This window comes from Haliaeetus albicilla, chromosome 8 (assembly GCF_947461875.1).
Source record: "Haliaeetus albicilla chromosome 8, bHalAlb1.1, whole genome shotgun sequence".
NCBI lineage: Eukaryota > Metazoa > Chordata > Aves > Accipitriformes > Accipitridae > Haliaeetus > Haliaeetus albicilla.
This window is the reverse complement of record NC_091490.1, coordinates 3,490,946-3,514,430: the sequence shown is the minus strand read 5'-3', so window position 1 is coordinate 3,514,430 and position 23,485 is coordinate 3,490,946. Positions and strand designations below refer to the sequence as shown.

Sequence of the window (23,485 nt, the reverse complement as noted above, 5' to 3'; positions counted from 1 at the left end):
AAGTCTTCTGAGCAGATGAACGTATATTCAAAGCACAGAATAAAAAATACCTGTGAAGTCATAAAGCTGAGGCACGGTCTCCATGATCACACCAATCAGAGGTAGATACAGCATTGCCACCCGGGCCTTTACCTGTGGGTCAGCGTACCGCGGATCCGAGTCGTGACTGGACAGTAAATTGTGTACCATATTGATGACCTTCTTATGCAATCCAAATAAACTGTTAAAAGACAGTTGGGTCATGCAGATTAGTTAATATCTCCAAAGCAAACTACACTTTGTAACTAAGGGGCTTCAAAAAAAGAAAAAATCCTGGTTTTTATTTTTAACTTCACATAAACCGCCATTACACATGTTTTTTGATCTCCCATGTATTTTACAAATGGCTGGCTTTTCACTATGCCACATAAAATGTACAAAAATATCTTGTGGAGGTGCACACCCAATAAAATGTGAACACTCCCACATTTTCCATACAAAAACAAAGCCCCAGCTACTGCTATGCTGAAGTATCGAGTCTACTAAAGACCACTAGGAGAACTTAGGGAATATGGAAAACAGGGAGAGAAACTTGAGAGGACAGTGGGTTTAGCGAAACTATTCATTGTGGGTTTTTTTGTTTTTATTTAACACCATTTACAGAAAGAAAAGCCCTCCTAAGACAGAAGATTGCTTGTATCAAATGATCAGGAAGTTTCTGCTTCAGTTCCCTGACCCCCCACGCAATTATTCAACTAAAACAGTAGATTACAGATCCATAATTCTGAATAAAAAGTGTCCAAAAAATGGAGGGGTAGAAGGAAAAAGAGCAAAAAATGGCCTTCCTCATTATTAAGATGCAAACGATGGCAAGGCCCAAGCACCATCCCCTTTTGCAGGGCACCCTGCGTGAGCCTACTTGGTGCTCATGCCTTAAAAACACAAATTCCCCTGAATCTCTCAAGAACTCGCTCTGCTCCTTTCAATTCCCTCAGCCACCACACAGAGGCAAAACTCTCTCAGAGCAAATAGCAGGTATCTCTGTAGCTATTTGCTTCTGTAGGCAAACCAGGCCAAGAAGACAACTTTACCCCATGCATGAAGCAGCCAAGGAAGCTCATACATTATGCATTAGCAAAACATAAGCTTCAGTGTTCAGACCTGAGGTATTAAAACAAGTGCGGAATTTCAGGCAGTATCCACTTTACCTGAAAAGTAGAGTTGAGTTCTGGTTAAAAGAGACGAGAGGCTTTGAGTGGATTGTTGGGGGTTTAAAATGATTAAAAAGACACCAGTACAGGTTAGGAGGACATTAGCTAGTTGTAGCTACACGTCTTTCCTGCGTTTTTTAATCAAGCCATAATGAGATCCTACAATTGCTTGTTTGTGTAATTAGTGAGACCCTTAACAACTAGGAAGGAAAGGCTTCTTTAAGTGACTGGTTCCTTCATATTAAGGTTAAAGAAAAGTCTTCGTGTTATTTTGAAGAAGCGGCACGTAAGTTGTGTTTCTAACAGTTCAAGGGAAACTATCCTGCAGGCCATAGAACTGCATGTAGGGAATACACATCCAAATAAAGCAGCGTAATTCAAACCTAGGGCTACATGGATTTCTTTTTCACTTTTCCAGAACAGAGCAGGTACAGTGGTGGATTGATCCATAGGGAAGAGGAGGAAATATGGTCCCCTAATCTTTCTGGCTGATAATGCAATGAACTGATCTTGCCGCCCTCCAACCATCCCCTCTGTTATCTCAGCCCTGGCCTGAATTCCTGTCAACACCGCACACTTTTGGGAAACTAACTTTTGTCACTGAATACTGAGGGCCAAATTCCGATTTTCTCACTTCTGTCCTGTAACATCAGTCAATGTGGGCAACACGGGCACTATGAAAAAAGCAATATGAGTTAACTGTACTGTTACTGTACAGGACCTAGCCCAGAGAGATCTCTAACGCACCAGTGTATCGCAGTCATTTCTGTCCAACTCAATCCAAAGAGTTCTTATAAATGGGTGAGCTAAAATTTAACATATTTTGCTAATGGAACAAAAAGAGCAAGGACAGAACACACGTAAGGCTCTGTATCACCTGTCAAGACCTAAGGCAAAGTTCTAACACAATAAGCAACTAAACGGACATACCTCTCCACTCCTGCTGCAGGACAGGATAATGCAACTGGGAACAATTCTGAGCTTTTTTAAAATGGCAGCCCAAATATTTTAATGGCAGGCATGTCCGAATGCTCTACTAATAACCTGCTGATGATACCATATGACCGTTAAAAGTCTTCACAGACAAGGGAAGAGCAGATCTGAACAGACTGGTTTACTTTAGATGGTGGATCTACCAGGGCAAATGCAGGTTGAAGCCTGAGAACAGCTAATAAGCTGCAAACTGCAAGTCATTCAGGAAAACAATAAAAAACAAATGTATTACTGGTTGTCCTGGTTTCAGCTGGGATAGAGTTAATTGTCTTCTTAGTAGCTGGTATTGTGCTATGTTTTTGAGTTTGGTATGAGAAGAATGTTGATAACACACTGATGTTTGTCCTGGTTTCAGCTGGGATAGAGTTAATTGTCTTCCTAGTAGCTGGTATTGTGCTATGTTTTTGAGTTTGGTATGAGAAGAATGTTGATAACACACTGATGTTTTCAGTTGTTGCTAATGTTTAGACTAAATCAAGGATTTTTCAGCTTCTCACGCCCAGCCAGCAAGAAGGCTGGAGAGGCACAAGTTGGGAGGGAACACAGCCAGGGCAGCTGACCCAAACTGGCCAAAGCGGTATTCCATACCATGTGATGTCATGCCCAGTATATAAACTGGGGGGAGTGGGGTTGGGGAGAATCACCGCTCGGGGACTAACTGGGCATCAGCCAGCGGGCCATGAGCAATTGCATTGTGCATCACTTGTATATTCCAATCCGTTTATTATTACTGTTGTCATTTTATTAGTGTTATCATTATCATTCTTAGCTGCTGCTTTTCTGTTCTATTAAACTATTCTTATCTCAACCCACGAGTTTTACTTTTTTTCTGATTCTCTCCCCCATCCCAGTGGGGGGGGGGGGGAGAAGTGAGTGAGCAGCTGTGTGACACTTAGTTGCTGGCTGGGGTTAAACCATGACACTAGTATACATCTCCACCAAAATTCAGGAGCTTTGATCAAAATGCATCTCTGGAGCTGAACTGGTATCAGGGGGCTTTTTCTGCCTAGACAAGGTTTGAGAGAGGAGCTGTCTCCCCAGTGGACACCAGCAAGATCATGCTGATAGCTCCTTTGTGCAGCTGGGCAGAGATTACTGTCCTGGTCCAAGCTTAAGTGCTGAGAACAGCAAGGTGAGAGAGCTCAAGAGGCAGGCAGGTGAGAACAGAAAGTTTGTGAAGAACGGGGGCAAATATGGTCAGAGACAGGACCTGATTTCTAACCAGTGAGCAGGATGCTCCTATGCTACAAAAAGGATTTCTGCAGACAGTGTACGTGGGTAAGGATTTGCTGCTTTTTCCATTTCAGGCCAAACAAATGGGACTGCAGTGTGTTATGTACATATACAAGGAAATATTCTAATTTATGGCATCACTTTCTTCTCCAACAGGAAACAGAATGAATGTTTAACTCCTGAGACTGCTTGGTAAAGGGGCAGAATTAACCATGAATCATCAGCATTTGTCGACTCGGCTGATATTCCTGAGTCCACCTTGAGAAAAATGCCTGCGAGAGAACTTAGGACTGTGGAAGCAATCAATAATTTCCATTGAAACCCATTTTAAAGAGGCAACGCAGAATACAGCCCTAAATAACACAAGTAACAGACTGGATGTCAGGACTACACGCTACACTCCTAGTCCAGAAAATTATTTGCTGCACAAGCCAGGCAAGTCACTGACAAACTCTGCATGCTTGACTCTAGCTGTCTATTTATGTAACCCGCAGGGGCCTCATCAATGCATAATTTACCTTTAAAAAGAGCCGGGAGGACCACAGGCAAAATACATTGTAACATTTAAAACCACCAGCAACAGAGACTTCCTAAATGTTGAAAATTATTTTCTTGTTACAATTGAGAAAAGCTATTTTCCTCTTAGAGCTCCAGCAGTGCCCCTGTGGCAGCTGGGGGCTCCAGCAGGAACCTTTTTCCCTTCTTCTCAGCTGGAAAAATGTGATTGAAATCATGCTTACAGAGTCAGGCCTAAGGAAGTAAGAAATATGACAGGTAGGGAGAAAGAAGAGGATTCTTAAAGAACTGGTTTCTTATATTCTCAGCTCACAAATTTACATCAATTCTGGCCATGACAGAACTTGCTTTGTATCCACCGTTTGCTTGGAATTACAGAAAACTCTGGGGGAAAAAAATTGTAAAGATTTACCCTTCTGCATCAGGATCTAAAATGACAGCCAGTTCTGTTAACACAAGCCCGGCCAAGTAATGCTGTTGGCGGAAAGGCACAGACAATTCAAACATATTTGCAATCTTCTGGTCTTGGACATTTGTGGAGAACCCAGAACTCTGAAAAAAATCAAGTTTCAGAAGTTGCATAATGAGGCCCCTTGGAACAGTGTCAAAGGTTATGAAATACACTAGAAACAGTTTTCAGAATGAAAGACAATCTCACATAAACTACCTTTTTGCTTTTTTGTTTGGATCTAGGCACATCTACTTACGTTACATTCAAGCTCACTAACTCTTCCATTAATTCTGTTTGTTGTTATTGCCTTCCCACCCACAGGGCAGGCCCTAGGGAAGTTAAGCCAAATAACCTTTAAAAGTGGGTTAATTGAACTTTTAACTCAGGTATGGATGCTCTTATTCAGGCTAAAGAGGGCTTTAATTTGATTTAGTTTACATAATTTTGCAACTAATTAATCCACTTGAATAACACGCTTGCTAATTCAAATTACTTTTTCTGAGCAGGCTAGGACTAAGCTACAGTGTGCTAGAAAGACCCTTGTTTTCTAAGAAAAGGGTAACGCTGGACAGAGCATTTTCTTTAATGGCTCATTTATGGTCACATGTTTGTCCAATATAGGAGGGGACTAGGTCCCTAAGGACAGTGTGTGGTCACTATGAGGATAGGGATATGGGCATTCTTTTTTCAACAATAAAAGATCAAAAGAAGTCAAAACCTATGTGGCAGGAAAAAACAATTTCTAAATAAACACTTTCAAAAAACATTAGCAAGCAGAGACTGAAAATATGGGCGGTTCAACTGCCTCATATGATTTAAGTCTCAGAACAAAGCTCAGCTTGCATTTCCTCAAAGGATCTTTGTCACACTGTACCTGAGAAGTTGCTGAAGACACAGAGGGTGATGGAGATGCAGGTGGTGTGAGCAAGCTGCAGGGTAAATTCAAGGTGACATAGTGTTCATGGCTGCAGATGATGCGAAGGAAGTCCAGCCTCAAAGATGCCAGGTTACTTGGATTTGTTAAGGAATACAGCTTTGAAGACACCTGGCAAGTTTAGCCCATAAAATTGCAGTTAGCACCAAAAGAGAGTATAAATGTAGCACGAGCCCCCCGTCCCACCACTGGTCCCAAAAAACACTTCCGAAGCAAGAACTGAAGAGCTTGAATCATTAAATGGTCGCACCCACATCACTTCTTTGTGCTACAGATTAAACTTCTGATGTGCAGGAGCCATACACATCCCAGCCAACAGGAAATGTATCAATACAAAATGTACAGAACAGCCATATTTATATAACAAATAAAGAACTATGTACTTCACACATGATACCCACATCCTTTTGATTTCGGTAGGGAGTTATGAGAAGTGGGACCACACAAGTGTGATGCATTAACAGGTCAAAGATGCAGGTTGGCTAATACACAGCAGGCAACAAAGCTCAACTGCTATTGCTGTTCTTGCCCCTTACATAAAATGTTTTAGACTGCAGCAAAAATGAGTCTAAGCCTAAGCTCCTGATACCTTGTCATCTCCTTTGTACAGAGTGTCAGCACGGATGTTTGTAGTCAAATGAAACTTTGTGGTTTGAGGTGATTTCCCTGCCACAACATTGCGAGTAAGCTTCCCAATGCATAACACAGGAACCCTCCTTATGGGGGAGGAGACCCTGCATTCTCAGAAGGATGGAAGGGGAGTTTGGTGATCAATACGATCATGCAGGGTCAATGTGTCCTTGAGAGACCTGCTGACAAACTGTAATAGTCTGAGCTCCCTCACAAAACCTCCTACTAATTTTTTATTCGATTACTCTGAACGTGGTGAGCAGAGGGAATAATTCTTCCTTCCTGCTGCATGTCCATTCACTCAAGGGAGTTACTGCTAATTCGCATATAAGACTGTAATCAGAGAGGCGTAAACTCTAAATCACCACTGAGAATGCCTAGCTGCTCTAAAAAGACCTGAATAGCAGAATTCTGTGTCCATACTTTACTGTCTCTCCAAAGAAAGTTAAAGTAACAGGCTATGCTACGGTTCACAGTTAAGTCATAATATTTATCTGCATTCACCTGTTTGTAGCAGGTCTTAATAAGAGCAAAAACAAATCCTCTGTCCATGATAGACAACAGGTCATTGAGGAAAAATGCAAGACTGGTGTTGAGCCTTTCGACCATTTCTGTATCCTAGAGAGAAGGAAGAGAAAAACAGGAGAGAAAAATGAAGAAGAGCACACTGTAAGTTTTCAAACAATTCCTGATCTAGGCACCAGCAAACAACATGCAGGAGGTCTGGTGCCTGAGCTCTGACCGGGTTCAGTTTAATTGTTCGCCATTACCTTCTGAAACCGAGAGACTATATCACCGGCAATTGTGCTGACCAAAGCAGTTACATCATCCATGAAACGCTCAGGAAAACGATTCTTTCTTGGCGCATCCAGTTTGTCAGCAAAATACAAATGATGCACCATGCTCTTCACCTATAGGAATATAAATTACAACAAAGTCACTTGCAGTTGTTGCCGTTTGTGTTTTAAACTACGAACCGTAAGACAATAAGCAAGGTGTTTCCAGTTTGCTCACCATCAGCTCGAAGAAGAACCAGGCCTGCTGTAGGGCTGCCTCCCGCACGCTCCCGCTGCACACAACCCACTGTAAGGCCAGCTCTTCGTGAAAAAGCTACACAGATTCAAATCCAGAGTTAGCCCGAGCCTCAAGATCAGCTCACAAAACATTCCACATGAGAAATGGTAGCACGGGCCATGGAAAGTATGGCAAACAATGAGGTTAAGCAAAATAAATAACTGAGAACATGACAGCAGTGGTGGCATCCCTTAAAGAAATCCCCAACTAACAATGAAGGATGATATTATGATATGTGATGTGAGAAACATTTCACAGCATCTTGCTCCAAAATTGAATTTCAAGTGTCAAAAGAATTTTCCACCCCCACCCCACCCCCCCAAAAAAAAAGTTTGGTGCTCAAATTAGTTTAGTTTAAAAGTCTACCTTTCTGCCTGGTCTGATTTTTGCAGGAAAAAGGAGTAAAAAGTGGACATATAAAGCGATTTGTACAAAGATGTATATTTACTGTGATAAAGGACTTAAAACAGTAAGAAAGAAACATGGGGCTAAGAAACAGCTTTTTGATTTCTTTTCTTGAGAGGACCAACCCACAGACTGGACGTTGTCAGTGTTCACATCTTCATTACACAAAAAGTCAGGCATTTTGTCTTTCTGACATTGTTTAGTAGGATCTCGTCTCCTCTAAAGGAGTGCACTTTCAAAGTAACTCCCATGCACTTTCTGGAGTCACTTTGGATTAACACCTATATAACTAACTGAGTTCAGCACACATCTGTAATGCTAGCCATCTAACACATTATAATTTTGCACATAAGAATGTACCATTTATGTGCCTAGACAGTGCTATCCATATTTTTTGAAAGCCAGTTTCCAAACACTATGGACATTAAATCAGACAAGCTACTCCTGATCATTTTATTCTTCCCAATTCAACTCTGTCGGAATACTTCATATTCACTACAGCCTGGATATTCAGAGGTGCAACAGCAGTTCCTAATGACCTCGGAAAAAATCAGGCTATAAATAAAAGAATAGTTTGCATCATGTTTTCAGAATGACTTGACCTCCCTGCCCCAGAATATCAATTGTCTTCACTGAAATCTACCTTTTTAGTTGGTAATCGTCCTGTTAATGTTTGTAAGAAACTTGACGTCTCAGTGTGCGAAGACATACGATTACAACTTCGATCCGTAGCCTACGGAGTGGAGATGAATGAATGATGACAGGACATTAAAGTTTGCTGTGGATGGGTTTTGCAGCTCAAGGACAATGTACGTTTACAAAAATACTGTTCCAACTGTAGTCTTTTACTGTCTTTACACCTTTTTATGCATTCTCAAACTCTTACTCATTTACAGTTTTGGTTTAAACAAAATGACAGTACTTTTTATTGTTTTAAGACATACAGGCTATTTAAATAACTGCATGTTCTTATGCACAAAGACACTTAATGCTGCAAAGCATGAAACTTTTTCATCATTGTATTTTATCAACATGCATACATCAAGGAGGTAATACTTGTAATTTCAGTCCATACCTCTCAATCTACCAGACACCAAGCATGTGGGGATGTAACCCACAGCGATGCTGCTACTGGCACAGGGAATGAGAAAATTACTAAAGTTCTGTTTTTGATAGAAATAATTTGCCATGAGTGCATGTGAACTCAAGACTAAATATTTCTGGAAGACTGATAAACTTGAAAGGAGGTACAGTTGAGAGGTACGTTCAAGGCAACCATGCAGTGGAAAGCAGCAGGCAATAGGGGCTAAATAACTCTGACTGAAGCTGCTATAAAGTTTTCATACTTTGCAACACAGAACAGATATAATTTGCCCTAGCAAGTCACTGGCTCCAGCACTCAAATTTACATGTTTTAAGAGAATTTTACATGTGGTAATCAATTTTGGTTCAACAATATTCCACTCAAACAGTCATGAAGGATTACTTGATGATGAATATTAAATGCTTGATGAAAATGGCAAAATGGTTCACAACATCAAAAGAAATGGCAAACATGGACAAAACTATGAAGCTGTGATTAATGTTCCCACTTAGAAATGTGCTCCACCTGAAGCTGAAACTAGTGTTAGAGAGAGAGAGAAAAGAAAAGAAAAGCAGTCACAGCATTTACATTTCACAGACCAGCAACCACTGAAATGAAAGAAGGGGACACGTTCACGCATTTTGAGGTTTTTCATGCAGTGTGGTGAGGTGGTGGGGGAGAAGATGCTAATTTATAAAATAAAACTCACAAAGTTTTCAAGGAATAAATAAATAATAAAAAAAAAACAAACCACCAAAATTGGAGTATACACTGAAAGGAAGATATTCTACAGGGAAACATCAGGGAAAACAAAGCCAGAAAAACCTCTACCGAAGACACCACCTGTGTTGACTCAGCACTTGGGCTGGGGTTGGATCCCCATGGGGCTGCTTTTGGACCACCAGTGTTTACCCAGGAATTGGAGCGGTCTAAACCCTGGGCATGTAATAGAAAGCAGTTGGGAAAGGAAAGAAATATTACATGTTGCATGCCATACAGTAGTCAAAGTTTAGTCCTGAAAAGCAATCAAACCGGGTACACTGCAAACACATCATCAGTTAGCACTGTTAAAGCAGCCTGAATTCTCAGGTGTCTGTTGAGACATTTTAGTCCAGAGGATTATTTTATATCACGCACATACACCACATTAATACTGTCGACAGCTCTGGTCCAACCTGTCCTATCTGTAATGCTTGACATTCAAAACCTATCCTCTTCCTGAAAAATCCCACTCCTTTGATCAGTTTAAACCCATCCACTTCAGTAGATGGAGCCAGCATAGATTTACAGTGTGACAGAGGAAAATTGGCGCACAGATGTGTAAACCACAAAGGATGCTCTCTGAGGTTTCCAGCACTTTTTGGGTAGACTGCTTGTTAGCCCACAGTTTATAAGCTCTACACCTCTTATAGAAATGCTGAGAAACCTTGAAGAGACTGACTGTCAGCTCTCACAGGGTTTCCTACTCATGGAATGAAAGTTCAGCACTGCTGGCAGAGTAACCCTGTGAACAGGATTTCATATGGACACTCGGGTATTTTCTCTGGGCAGCGCGGCTAAGAGAAGAAAGAGCACATACCTTTTCTGGACCAACCTGCTCTGCCAAGCAAAATATTTGAAAAATCATCCTGCTTTTTAAAAGCTCAATCTAGTTTGCACTCCAAATTCTACTCCTGCAACGGATCATATGGGCAAAATTTCTGTGAATTCCTCCTCCTTTCTCTCTCTCTCTCTCTCTCTCCCCCCCGCCTTCTCCTCTCAAGACACTCAGAAAGAAGAAAAGGAAAAATTTAAACTTGTGTTTGTCACCCAGGCTGCTCCCAAGTCAGGAACATTCAGTGGGATGCCATGGACTTTCCTGGATCCCAGGAACCAGCTCTAATGGAGGCAGTTTTGCAAAGCCACAACTGAATAGCAGTTCCTTATAAATTCAACACATTGGTTTCAACCCTCATCTGAGCAAGAGCTTTCTTCCTGGTTTTCATGCCAACCTAGGGCTTTTTCCCAAGACATGAAGCAAAGGTGCAGCCCACTTCATCACAGCAATTATCATCAGCTGCAAAGTCCACCAAGCCTAACAATCTATTTCTCTCAGCAAAGAAAAATCCACCTCCAGGTTGAACCCAGCATCAGAGCTGTAGCCTGGGATTCAAACCATTAATCCACTGAGCTATCCTCTATGCAGAGTACAGCAATGCTGTAATTTTGCTTAAGATGTCCAATAAAAAAAAAATACTGAACACATAAGGAGAGTGTTTTAATCTCAATTACTTTTTAGAAGAAATGAATCAAAGCTCTCTGCCATGCTCCGACCCATAAACACGCTTTATTTTGCTCACAGTGAATTAAAGTCAAAAGGACTTTGCGGAATGCTGAACTAAGCTCATGTTTTGTAAAATCTGGTCTAATTTTGAAAATGCCTTTATCACACTTACATTTCTGCTCACAGGCTTTCTAATCATGCCACTCTGGTTCTGAGGATAAAGTTAAACATATACTGAGTTTGTAGAAGCAGAAGTCATTCTGTAAAAATCTGACAAGGGAAAGATTCTTCCCTCTTTGGAAAATAAAAGAGTACAAGAGCTTCTTATTGCTTGGCAAAGTCACTCAAAAGTTCACAAAACTGCTACTAAATTCTGTTCTATCTCTGCGGTTCAACCTGCAGCTGGATCTGTGCAGGACCATAACACACATTTGTGAAAATCCACTGTTGGAGCAATGAAACTCCACAATCTTTTCTGTTTTTTTCCCCAGCACACCTCCAACATTTCAGGAACACTTAAAGCATAAAAATCTCACCATAGGTCTTTTTAGACGCTTAATAAATTTGCTTTAGTAGGGAATAAAATTTACATGGCCTCAAATCACAAATGAAGGCATAGTAAGTGACAGAGCTAAAACCTCCTCTCTTTTGAAAATAAACAGAAATCTTCCAAATCCTGTAAAGGGGATGACTATTTGAATTTTCAAAATTAAGTAAGAAGCTGATAAAGGGGAGACTTAAAGTATATTTACCAAACCTATAAATATCATAGAATCCTAGGATGGTTTGGGTTGGAAGGGACCTTAAAGATCATTTGGTTCCAACCCCCCTGCCATGGGCAGGGACACCTTCCACTAGACCAGGTTGCTCAAAGCCCCATCCAACCTGGCCTTGTAATGTCTTGCATTACAATAAAAAAACAATATAGGACTGGACTAAGAAGACTTCCATCAAACAACAAAATGCTATTTGGTTTTTTTTAAAGCAGAAAGCCTCCCACAACAGATTCTAATTTGAAATGCAGGTTCCCTATTTAGGCATATGCGCTTAAGCCATTACTTGGAAAAACAGAATAGGAATTTTTGCACCCTTCTACTTATTTCAACATCTCAATAAGTAACTTATTTTTGTCTATTGATATTAACATGCAGAAATAATTATATTCAGCCAAAAGTCTGTATAGTCAAACTGAGCTTAATTTCCAATGCTCAGACTACCCTAAAAGAAAACTTTTCCCTCAACAATTATTCACAGAACAGGTTTTTCTTTAAAGCCTGGAGTACATCTCTAGAAGAAAGCCTCTCTTCATTTTGTATCATGACATTATTCACTAAGCCAGCACGTGTTAAACTTCTGATAGCCTGTGTAAATTCCGTATGCCCATTAGTGCCTATGGCATTTCACAAAAGGTCAGGGTTGTTTAATTAGCAAGATACTGAAGTGGTCTTTAAAATATTTTAAGACTTCTAAGTGCAAACTTTGATGTGAGAAATAATGATTTGCCTACCCACACTTCTTCAGCCTCTTATTTGGTCAGCAAATTATGTTGTTGTTCATTTAAAATTGGTAATCTCTTTCTGAAACTATGTTTTTCTTGCTCTTATAAAACCCAGGACCAACCAGTGTCAAGCCTGCCTGGTCAGGCTGGTGGCTTTAACAAACTTGCTCACTGATCTTCCAAAGGATCGAACATAACAGCTCTCTGAAAAGGCTCAGGAATTCATCTGTGCTGGAAGACTGAAGGGTCACAGGCAGGGAAGCATCTCATCTTGGTGTAAGTGATCACAGTTTGAAGATTAAAAAAAGAGAACCCCAACCAAGCTAAGGTGCCCCTCTCAGGGAAGGGAATTACCAACACAGCAGATTTGCCCTGGCTCATCCCACCTATTTCAGGCACAAAACTGAAGTGCTCAAATTGGGACTGTAGCAGTCCAATGTGCCTGCAATTCACCAGAGAGGTACAGGCCCTTCTGCAGGAGATGCGTGTACCGAGCCCTTAAGGACCAAAGTACGACCATGCAAGATGCTCTGCACTAACGTGCCCGCACCAGAAAGTCACTTTTCGGTGCGAGGAGTCAGTGTGGGTGCAGAGTTAGCACACCACAAATTCACACTGCAGCTCAGCTGGCCTGACTATGGCTCACTCACTAACTAACCATCTGAAATCCTCTCTGGCCCCTGCAGGGACTAGGAATATTCCTGCTGTGTGCAACGTACCTTCTCTGGACATAAGTAGTAGAGAAAGCATCTGAACAGCCATTAGCGCTGAATGCAGAGGAGAAGAGAGAGTTTTGGTTTGGGAGGTAAGAGTTGGATCACAGGGTGGCAAGTTAGGGGATGCAAGGTTTGGGGAGACATAACAGAGCTGGTCAGAGGATATGGCTGCTGGCCATGTGAAAAGTGAGGTAGTAAAATCATTCTTGTCCTACTAGTCTTGGGGAGACAAGTCCAGAAGGACTCTCGCACCTAGCCACCACACTTGTGGAAGTAAAACTGCCAGGATGGTCTCCAAGAAGTCAGAGAGAACAGCAACTGTTTTCAAGGAGTGGAGTTTCAGTAGTGTTATCAGCAATTGCCAGAAGTCTGAGAAGGGGCCATTAGTAAGGACATCTTTTCATAGGAAAAAAAAAAAAAATCACAAAAACTTCCCTGTTATTTCTTTAAAGATTAAATAAAAGATGCTGAAGTTCCTGTAAGACCCTCAGCAGTGCATGTGTACCTTACTGCCAATGATCGAGCGAACTTCATCGTCCGGCGAGGTGGGGGTCCCAGATATATCTGGGTTGCTGTTACTGAGGCTCCGTGAGCGGTTCAAGTTAAGGCTTGCTGGTCGGACAGCAGACCGAGCCATGGTGGCATAATGCACCGATCCCCCTAAGCCACCGGGACCTACGGTGGTGTACAAAAGAACATCCAGTTAGACCATCAGTCAGAGCTTTGTTGCCATGCAGCTTTACACCAGTCTGATGCAGCAAACCCTCTGGATAACCAGTAGGTCTGGCCCATAAGGAAATCTTCTCTGTGCCTTCCCCTGCCTGGTTCTCCAAGGCAAGCAGCAGGGAGAAAGGGATGGGATTAAAAAGCTATTTTATCCACTGATTTGTGGGAAGCAGGAAGCTCCCTGTGGATGTAGGCAGCCAGCGTGAGGTATGTCTTTAGCTAGAGGGATATTTGCCAGACTTCAGAATCAAAAACCACCAAAGAACTGGGCACAAATTTAAGTACACAACCTTCCCAACACCTCTCCAAGGTTTTCCGCTCCATGCAAGAAGCAAGTGCTGTGCACAACAGTCCTTCCAAAGCCTAGTTTTCTGTGGCTGTCATTCACACCATCTCTTCCCCCATGCAGATACATCCCTTGTTGTCAGCAGGGGTGGAATTAATTTGTTTCCCTCCTGTACCCAGACATGTGTTTTCAAGAATTTCACACTCCTTTGCCAGCGTATCAAGTTTTTCTGGAACTGGATGAAAGTCTGAAAGTACTAGTGAAGGAGACTGGGAAGCAGGACAGGCCAAGAGCATACCACATCTGTCTACTTGCCACAGAAAACAAAACCAAAAAAAACCCAAAACCCCAAACTAGTATTTTGCCATATTTAAGCCTCATGGTCTTTCAGCAGTGACACTTATTTAAGATCATCAGATAGTTAAAACTCTGACACGGCTAACTGTAATTAAACTAATCTTGTACACGGGTACATTGGATCATAAGAGAAAGTTAGTAACAGGGCTTGGCAGGGAACCAGCCATGCAGTTGGAGCTCAAGAGCACCTGCCAGCAAGCAATTTCTGCTTGCTTTTAACAAACCGTGACTTGAAATAAAATGAAAAAAGAGCTACCTGGTGATGGTGAATTGGGATAGGTATTCGGTAGGCGAAAAACATAATAAATATAGGAAGCAAGAAGGCTGTTTCTGCCATGCTGGTCCTGGTTTCCATCCAAGTTCTTGTGAAGTCTGTTTATGATTGATGCCATCGCTTCAAAAGACGCTTGGCCCAGGTTAACTGAAAGTAATAAGTGAGGAGTTTGTTTTAGACTGCAGCAGTACCCATGAGCAAGTCCTAAATGTGCATTTCATCCACCTTCTAAAGGATAAATGGTAAAGCTTGTTAAGAGTATAGCAAGCATTTCTCATGAAAAACTGAACCTGGTATTTGAACTACGTCTAATAAACAGCTTGACAGGAAGACAGGTGTTGCAGTGATAAGCTTCCACTTTTATTAATAAACAAATTTAATGAATTTAGGCCTGATTTCTGGAATCAGCCCAACTTTGGTCATCAATGGCAATGGTAATAAGATCAAGTCCTTGTTTAATTGATGGATAATATCCTTTGGATATTTATCATATTTTGCTCAGTTAATTATTTCCTCCATTTAAGCCTTAGCCAAAATATAAACTATATCAAAAAGAACAATTCCATTCTGTTTTGGAAAAAAATCTGATCTAAAAATTAGTGCAGAAATCTACAGAGGGACCAAGGTAGATATTTTAAACAAATTAGGGATGAAGTAGATGGCAGCTGGAGACTGTACATCTTAGTTTTTTAAAAACTAGACACTAATGTTCTCAATGCTCTATACAGACAAACTAAACCAATACAGAACACTTAAAGACCTTTAAAACAAAAAATAAAAATTCAAGCAAAATTCTTCCCCAGAAAGATAACCTTTCTGAAATAAACAATTGCTATTTTTAAAGCAGTGTTAGATACCTATATTCCATCATGTACAAACTCAAGTTTCCTATGAAAAATCCCAACTGCTATTTTAAATACTAACGATCTAATCCTGACTTCCACTTGAGATTTTTTTCTACTGCCAGAGCATACTCATAACAGAGAGCAAAAGGAGGCATTATTCATGCTGACAGTATCTGATCCACAATAGCTAGACGAATATACAGCATCTGTATGTTCTTATCTTACCTACTTCAAGATTTTCCAAGGTGACTAGTAAGGCTGAAATTCTTAGTTTTTGAATGTCAGTATGGAGACACCTTAACAGGCTCCAGTACTAAGAAAATGCTGAGCATCCAACTCATGAAAGTCAGGCCCCTTTCTGGTGTCTCAATGTGGACACCAAATTACTAGTCATTCTTGCAAACCTTTGTATTAAATATTGCTTCTGTGTATATCACCACTGATCTGGAAGCCAGCATGTTTTATTTTGAAGATACATGGTATATTAGTGGCACTAAAATAAGGCATAAAAATGGACTTTTTCATTTCTACATAAATATGGTAGAATTGGAACTGTCAAACTTGCAGCTATGTAATTCTCTATAAAACTTAAATAGAATACCTATTTGGCCTGCAATGACAGGAGGTCTTACTACCAGAAGAATCAGTTTGTCAAGCAGGAGATGAAGAAATCGCACTACCGGCTCCAGTTGAGAGGAATTTAAAGCTGAAATGCTGCTCTTCAGTTCATTTTCCAAGTTGTTTTCCATAATTCTCATGTCTCCTATTCGCACAGGGAACATGTGCTCATCCAGAGCATGGACAAGTGCAAAGAACTTGTCAAGATAAGGGTCCTACACACAAGCAAAAAACAAAAAAAAACAAAACAAACAAAAAAAAAATATCAGCAAGAAGCTCCAAAAGTAACTCCACTTTCTATGGATTTGTACCTCATGGATGGATTCTCTCCCTCATTCTTCTATCTGACCATTTAAATCTCACAAAATTAGCAGAAACTCAACATCTTTGAGAGCTATGCCCATATGTCTAATTCAACTGAAATCAGCCAATGTTCAGAAGTTGTCAGGGCAAAACTAGAGGACCCACAGACTGTGTATTCTTAGAAAAACAGACAAAAATGCACTAAAATCATGTTACTATTTACAACACAAATAAAATACACAAAAAACATCAAATGACATACTGGGAATTAACAAAACAAAAGTTGAAATGATTAGTCAAAATTATTTTCATCTTTCTTTTCAGATCAAAGAAAGACAGATGAAAAATACATGGAGAAATAAAAGAAGCAGAGGGGAAAAACAACAAAATGTCATATGCCTGGACTGTATGTTAGATCTGTTGTATTAAACACAACAGTCTGAGGTCTGAAAACACTGCTGGCCATTCACTCCCTGTGAATAAAGGCCAAACTACTCATTTTTAAGCAGAAATTCTCAGATATACTCACAGCAGAATGTGGAATAACAGGTCTGCTGGCTCAGAACTGAAAATGAGATTGTAATTCACTGCAAGTAATTATTATACTCTTCACAGTATCAACTCTAACAGTGTTTCAACTGTCAAAAGACTATCAAACTCTTTTTATTACAATGACTACTCTCAACATTTACCTGAGTGTGGAGGGATGATACAGCAACAACCTCTACGTTGAAAACCCCTTTGTGGTTATCCACCCACTTCATTCCAGGGAGTGGAACCTGCAGGTTAACAGAAAGATGAGTGAGGATGTGACAGAAAGCAGAGCTAAGGTACTTCTAATTAAAATTGCCATTTCTTTTCATTTTATTGTCAGATCACAAACATGTGCCCACACACAAACATACACACACCTATCTAAACTTAACAGTATTTAAGGAATAAATAACCTAAGAGTTAAAAATACACATGCACACACAATCACACATGTATACGTACACATACATTCTTTGACTTTTTAACAGAAGTATTCTCCTGCTGATTTTCAGCACAAAGAACAACTCACCTCTGGAGAAAGCACTGAATAAGCCTGTGGTGGTTTTTCCAATGAAACAGGAAGGCAGAACTGACCAGTCTTTAACCGTCCATTTTGAAGCATCGGTATCCACTTCAAGGAGAAGGAATTAACAAAAGAAAAAACAAAACCACACACTTCTTAAGGCTTTCTTGAACTTTGCAGCCTTGACTGTCAAATTAGCAAATTCTACAATGGAGTATGAGTTGACAGTGATGCTAAACAAATTGCAAACAATTGCATTATGAATATATCCTGTGCTGAAAAACATAGAGACTGAAAGACACTCACGGTGTATCCGACTGGAGTCTCCAGGGGAGTGTTTTGTTTTTGTTGGCAACTGACATGGTAGAAAGTAAAAAGCAGGTGGTGGTGATCGGTTAAAGTGGCTGGAAGCTTAATCTTGATTTCCTCATGAAAATCAGGCGATCTGTGCAGAGACCAGACCCTCAACTGAGTCATCGATACTAACAGTGTGGTTTACTATCTTATGCTCAAGACCAAATCCTTTGAGTTGAAGTATCTGGAGGGAAGGCAGTATACGGACTATCCCAAGGGATTAAAGCTTCCCTTTCTGATCACCAAGGACTGGAAAAACTTCCAATATGCATTTACAGTCCACAAAAAATGAAAGTGGCAGCCCCCTCCTCACACAGGCACTCTGAACTGCTCCCCACGAGTAATGAACTCGTCTCAAGGTGGAGACTGCCACAATCCCCAACCTGCAGGACAGGATTCTCACCCCACTATATCTCTCCCCAGTACAGCTACAAAGGCAATCAACATGTTAAGGCCAGATTCAACACTCCTTCAAAATTATTTTCAAGACCAAATACTTCCAATTTGTAACTAAAGTCTAAAAGGCTCCAGCAAAATAACAAAGCACATGCGAACATGAGTTTATAACATAAATCCTCATGACTACTAACTTGACGCTCATACTTACAGCATCTGCCAAGTAGGGCTACGTGCTCAGGATCAGAGCCCCTGACACAATGCTGATTTGTACCAGAGCAAACAAAGACTCCGGCTCCTAGTCATGGCAAAACTCTTAATGACAGTATCAACTGACACTGCAGTTGTTGTGAGTGCTAACCAAGATAGTCATTGTTAAATAATTAACACTGAGACAAAGTCACGGGTGAGTTACTCCACTTTCACACTGGTAAATTTCCTTTGGGTGGAATCATACTATCCCAATGGGGTCACGCCCTTTCACAAGCTGTCATGTGTTTTACCTGTTGTGATATACTACAGCTGTGTATGCTTCTTTGGAAAATTCAGGACAGCTAGATTTGCCAAAGATGACCTGCAAAAAAGAAGAAAACCACAGAAATCCCCCTGTAAAACTGTGCCAAGAATTTGTTCCATAATCCCACAGAGACATTTACAGCTCCATGCACAAGTCTCTGTAGCTGTGTACAGTCACATCTCCTTGTTACGTGCCCCTTCACTTATATGCAATGTTTTACTTAGTCACTGAAAGAGTTCGCAATTTTAATAATCCCAGTTACACATGCACACAGATATGGCTGAAGAACTGATGAATGTAACCACCCCTACGCAGATCTTCACCAAGTGCTGATCACTTCTGGCCCTGAACACAAGTATAACTATCACCTTTAATTTTTTTGGCATGGAAGCAGAGATGCTATTCCAAACACAAGGGTGTCCACTGCAAACATCTCAGGTTAAAATACTAGCTACTACATTGTTACTTTGCAAACTCTGTACAAATGTACTCTTTGTTCTGAAATATTGTAATTTTCTATTCCTCTGAACTTGTTATTTTGAAATGTATTTCGGTGAGCTTTTCTTTAATGCAGGGATTTTACAACTGCAATGTGTGCTCTGCCTTATTAGCATGCAGCATTCACATGGAGCACAAAGTACTTTCCTCACCGGCATAGCATTGCTTGGGTCCTCTCCATACATGAACTGGACTTTTACAGTGATATTCCTGGCAGATCCTTGGCGGTTGGCAAAGTTAAGGCTCTGGGGATAGACATAAAGAAGATTCCTGCAAGAGACAAAGGCATCAAGTGAGCATCTCCGTGTGAGAATGAGAGGGTTCACACCTTCATTAATGGTATTATTTAAACCTCTATGGAAACACTCAGAGAGTTAAAGTGAAGGGTTTGACATTTTCCATTAGTCAGATGGTCTTCTCTTCACCACAAGTGCACACCCATACAAGCAATTTGATAATGACCCTTTATTTTAGGCATCAAAAATCATAATTTTTTAAACTGCCATCATATTTTGAAATAGTTCCTGTTTATAAGGGTACTTGAAAAATACATCTAAAAACTTACCAGTGATTCTACAATCTAAGAAGTTCAAGTGGAAAGAAAACATATGAATAGAAAAGCACTGAGAAGTGTTTATTCTTCCAACAGAGTGACTCATTCCTGTTAAACACCTTCCTTGCTGTGACTTGTCCTTTTTTTGTTTGGTTGTTTCTTTTTTAAAAATCTCCTTATATCATCATGACTTCAGGTTACACCTCTCCTCTGAAAACAGATTAAACTAAATGGATATCTGTAGCTTCAGCAGATATGCAATCCTTGCAATGACTCAGATGGAATGGTGTCTCCAATTCCACACCTGAATTCCACACTTTGGGAAGGATGGAGATCAATTAAAACTCAAATCTGAGAAGCAAGAACAGGCAGGAACTCTGGAAAACAGCCGGGATGGCTGGACTGATCCAGGAGCGTTTAGTTTTGAGGGAACAGCTGGGGCCACAGGTAATGACAACACTCCACAGGTCTCTAAAGAACTGCTGCAAAGACTGAAGTAATAAAGTGATCATCACATCCACAGGGAATATGACAGGACGTAATGAGCTGAAATTGCAGCACAGAGATTTACGTTGGATACGAGGGAAAACGTTCTGACTGTAAGGCTAGCTAAACGGTAGAACAAATTGCCTGGGGAGGGTGTGAAATCTCCATTTTCTGGTAGCTTTTGAGGTGAGGCAGACACCTGTCCAGAAAGGTTTATAGACAATCTCAACCTTCACTGGGGGTGGAAGGGCACATTTTGGAGGCCCCTTCCAGCTCCATTTCTCCAAGTCTATGATTACTTTAAACACAACAGTGATGAGATGCAAAATTCTGCAGTATTTTCCATCCTCTTAGCCCTGCTGAGTCCCTGCCAATGAAGCGCAAGTTGGATTCACACACAGTTAGCAAAACTGCCCACTACAAGCCCCCACCTGCCCTATCAGCCAGTAATTTATACCTACAGAAACTCCCTTCCATGTTCTTTTAAAGACAAAAAAGACAACAGCCCCCAAACCATCCCACTCAACAGACTCAATTATTCAAAGGAAATATACCTTCTTTTGCCCCCAAACAAGTAAAAGTGCATGAATTATTACACGTCTTTAAAAAGTCAGCCTGGAAATCCCTTATCCATCTCCCACACAGCCCTGCCCACCAGACCAGCACCATTCCCCCTTGGACACCCTGGCTCCTACAGCTCCAAGAAGAAGAACCGAGCAGGATGCTCACCACAGTCTACCCGGCAGCCTGATGGTTAGGTGAGAGGTTCATGTTCCTGCCTTGCACCTCCGAGGGATAAAAGGCTGGCACGCTGCATTTTGCCCAAATGCCGAAGAAACTAATTCTGTAACAAGCTCTGACTTGTAAGGCAAAAAGAAAAAGAAGCTCCCTTCCCCCTCTGGGAACTATTCAGTGAATCTGAACACAATTTGTAAGTAACTTCCAACTGTTCCTCGTCCCAGAGAGACAAGAGACAACAGATGGGCACAGAAAACTGAAGTGAGGAGCACAGCAGGACAACATTTTAAGCATAATAAAGCAGCCGCTACAGAGTGCTGGCAGCAGTAGACTCTTTGATTGTCAGGAGGGCAGTAATTCGGGTGCTCAGTGAAGGCACCTGGTGCCTTTTTAGATGCCATGGGTATCCAAAACACCTGGGCTAGCAGTGGGTCACTCTCCTGGAGGAGCAGCAGCTGGAAAGATGGGCTGAAATTGCACTAGATGTCAACATTTTGGCCAACGAATCCCACCCAAGGACTTGGTTCTGATGGCAACTCCATTTGTTCCCTGATACCCATGGGTATTCCCATCCATACAGACACGGGCTAATGCTGGTCCTAAGGAATTCTCTAAGTGTCTCTGAAGAAGAAGATACCTCCTCCAGGTTAGCACCTATAGAGCAGTCCAGCTGTATAGCTCCAGGAGCCTATATGGGCCAGCAATATGAAGCCAGGCTCTTTTTCACCTCTGCAGGCAGAGAAATATGCTCAGCTGGCATGTGGGAATTTCTTCCCTTTCAAGTCCTTCATGGTGAATTAAGTTTTTGAATCCCATCCCCATTGGTCACTTTGGCTAATCAGCACTCTCTTACTATTTCAGAGGAGGCCTGTGCCGTTTTTGTGACTCCACTAAATTACTTTGTTCTGGCATGAATACATTTGCTCCTTGATGTTCTTTTTAAAATGAAAACGGATATGAAAATTTACTCTAAAATGTACATTGCTCATAAAACTTTTATTAAGTATTATTAGTGCTTAAGAGAAGGATTTAATGTATTTGTGAAGCCAGGCTACAGGATCCCTATATTAAAAGCAGTCCTATGCTTGGGACTGATTTATGCTGAATAGCAGAGATGAGCCTAAACCAAGCTTGCAGTTCTCCTACCACCTCCTCTGCTAGGGCTTGGCCTGCTGGGACCAAAGGAGACATTTCACCAGCTAGATGCCACTCCAGAAAGAGGGTGCTAGAGACCGACAAGCAGACATTACCACCGACATTACACGTCGGGCAGGGCTTTAGCTACATTCGTAACAACCAGCACTGGAGGAAATGTACAGGTTGTTCCTCCCTCCATCGCCTTCCAAGCCCCTGTCGTGTGAAAGACTGAGAGGGTAACTATTCTGCATTTTGTTAGCAAGAAGCTCATGTTGCTTCGGGGAGTTCAGATGCACAGATCCCACTGTAAGACAAGCGGGAGTTGGATGCTTGCTCCTGTTCAGACAGCTTCTCCCCGGGGGATTTCCTATTAACAGGCATCATCCTTTTGTGGAAAACTTATTATAGAGAGGGGAAAAAATTCCGCCGCTCGCACGTCAGAATGTGACCTCAAATGAAAACTCCTATTTTACCTTACCCTGCATAGGTAAAAGCTGTAGATCCTCCTGTCTGCCAAAAGCAGTTACAGGAGCCATGGAAAGAGATTCACAGCTGAAAAACCAATAGGAAAGTCATAAATCTCTTGAAGGAACCGATGCCCCTGGCCTAATAGCCACCCTCGGTGGCTGACTTCTCAGTTTCTCCTCTGTTACCTTCTTTCCTTCAATTCAATACATCTCAAGTTCTCACCTTGTTATTTGTGTGCACAAATACCTGGGCTCAGTAGGCTTTGCAAGACACCAGAGGCGTAGCCGCTATCCTTGGTAAAAAGGGAAACAAGTCTTCCGTGCAAAGTCATGGTAGAAGCTGCCTCACTGCACGGGTGAGAAGACAGGCATCAAAGTTGCTGGGCTTTTAAAGGCAAAATAAGTGCCATGGCACTGAATGTAGTTTTCAGAAATCAGGAGAGGACAGCCCCAGCCCTGTATTACACACAAGCAGTGGGAAGCAAGAGGAGAGAGCAACTTTCTGGTGGGCCAGACATCATGGGGAGGTGTCATATCACAGCAATCAATTCTTTATAGAAGGGATAAAGGGAGGAGAAGGGGTTGACCACAAAAATAACACTGCAATGCCAACAACCATGCTAGGCAGACACTGATTAAACAAAAGGACCACTAGTCCTTATGCTTCCAGGTAACAGCTACTTCTTGATGATACTATTCACAGATTTCTATCAGTAAAAGTTCCAGCCAGAAGCTCTAAACCCAAGGACTTGTGCCTGGAGCTTTTATTAAAATGCTATGCAAAATGTATGCAAAGCTTATACTATTATCTCAAACAGATCTCAAAAGTACTTTTACTTCCATAAAATGAATTGCTAAAGTGCAAAGGCTTCCCAAGCCATGGAAA

General features: G+C 41.3%; 1 protein-coding gene across 12 annotated transcripts in view; it reads right to left on the bottom strand.

Annotated features, from left to right (window-relative positions):
* The window catches only part of DOCK7 (dedicator of cytokinesis 7), a 110,092-nt gene that overhangs the window by 27,464 nt on the left and 59,143 nt on the right, over positions 1 to 23,485 (bottom strand). For 6 of the 12 annotated variants that reach the window (XM_069788531.1, XM_069788532.1, XM_069788533.1 and 3 more), the window contains exons 15-30: positions 19,371 to 19,488; positions 18,707 to 18,777; positions 17,760 to 17,898; positions 17,460 to 17,561; positions 17,089 to 17,175; positions 16,077 to 16,308; positions 14,613 to 14,777; positions 13,493 to 13,662; positions 9,354 to 9,446; positions 8,070 to 8,159; positions 6,962 to 7,057; positions 6,718 to 6,858; positions 6,452 to 6,565; positions 5,258 to 5,428; positions 4,345 to 4,484; positions 51 to 220 (exon numbers count right to left, since the gene is read on the bottom strand). In XM_069788531.1, the coding sequence (XP_069644632.1) occupies positions 51 to 220; positions 4,345 to 4,484; positions 5,258 to 5,428; positions 6,452 to 6,565; positions 6,718 to 6,858; positions 6,962 to 7,057; positions 8,070 to 8,159; positions 9,354 to 9,446; positions 13,493 to 13,662; positions 14,613 to 14,777; positions 16,077 to 16,308; positions 17,089 to 17,175; positions 17,460 to 17,561; positions 17,760 to 17,898; positions 18,707 to 18,777; positions 19,371 to 19,488 (2,099 nt within the window). The remainder of the gene's footprint in view (positions 1 to 50; positions 221 to 4,344; positions 4,485 to 5,257; positions 5,429 to 6,451; positions 6,566 to 6,717; positions 6,859 to 6,961; positions 7,058 to 8,069; positions 8,160 to 9,353; positions 9,447 to 13,492; positions 13,663 to 14,612; positions 14,778 to 16,076; positions 16,309 to 17,088; positions 17,176 to 17,459; positions 17,562 to 17,759; positions 17,899 to 18,706; positions 18,778 to 19,370; positions 19,489 to 23,485) is intronic. The other 6 variants (XM_069788537.1, XM_069788538.1, XM_069788539.1 and 3 more) reach the window with 2 other exon arrangements.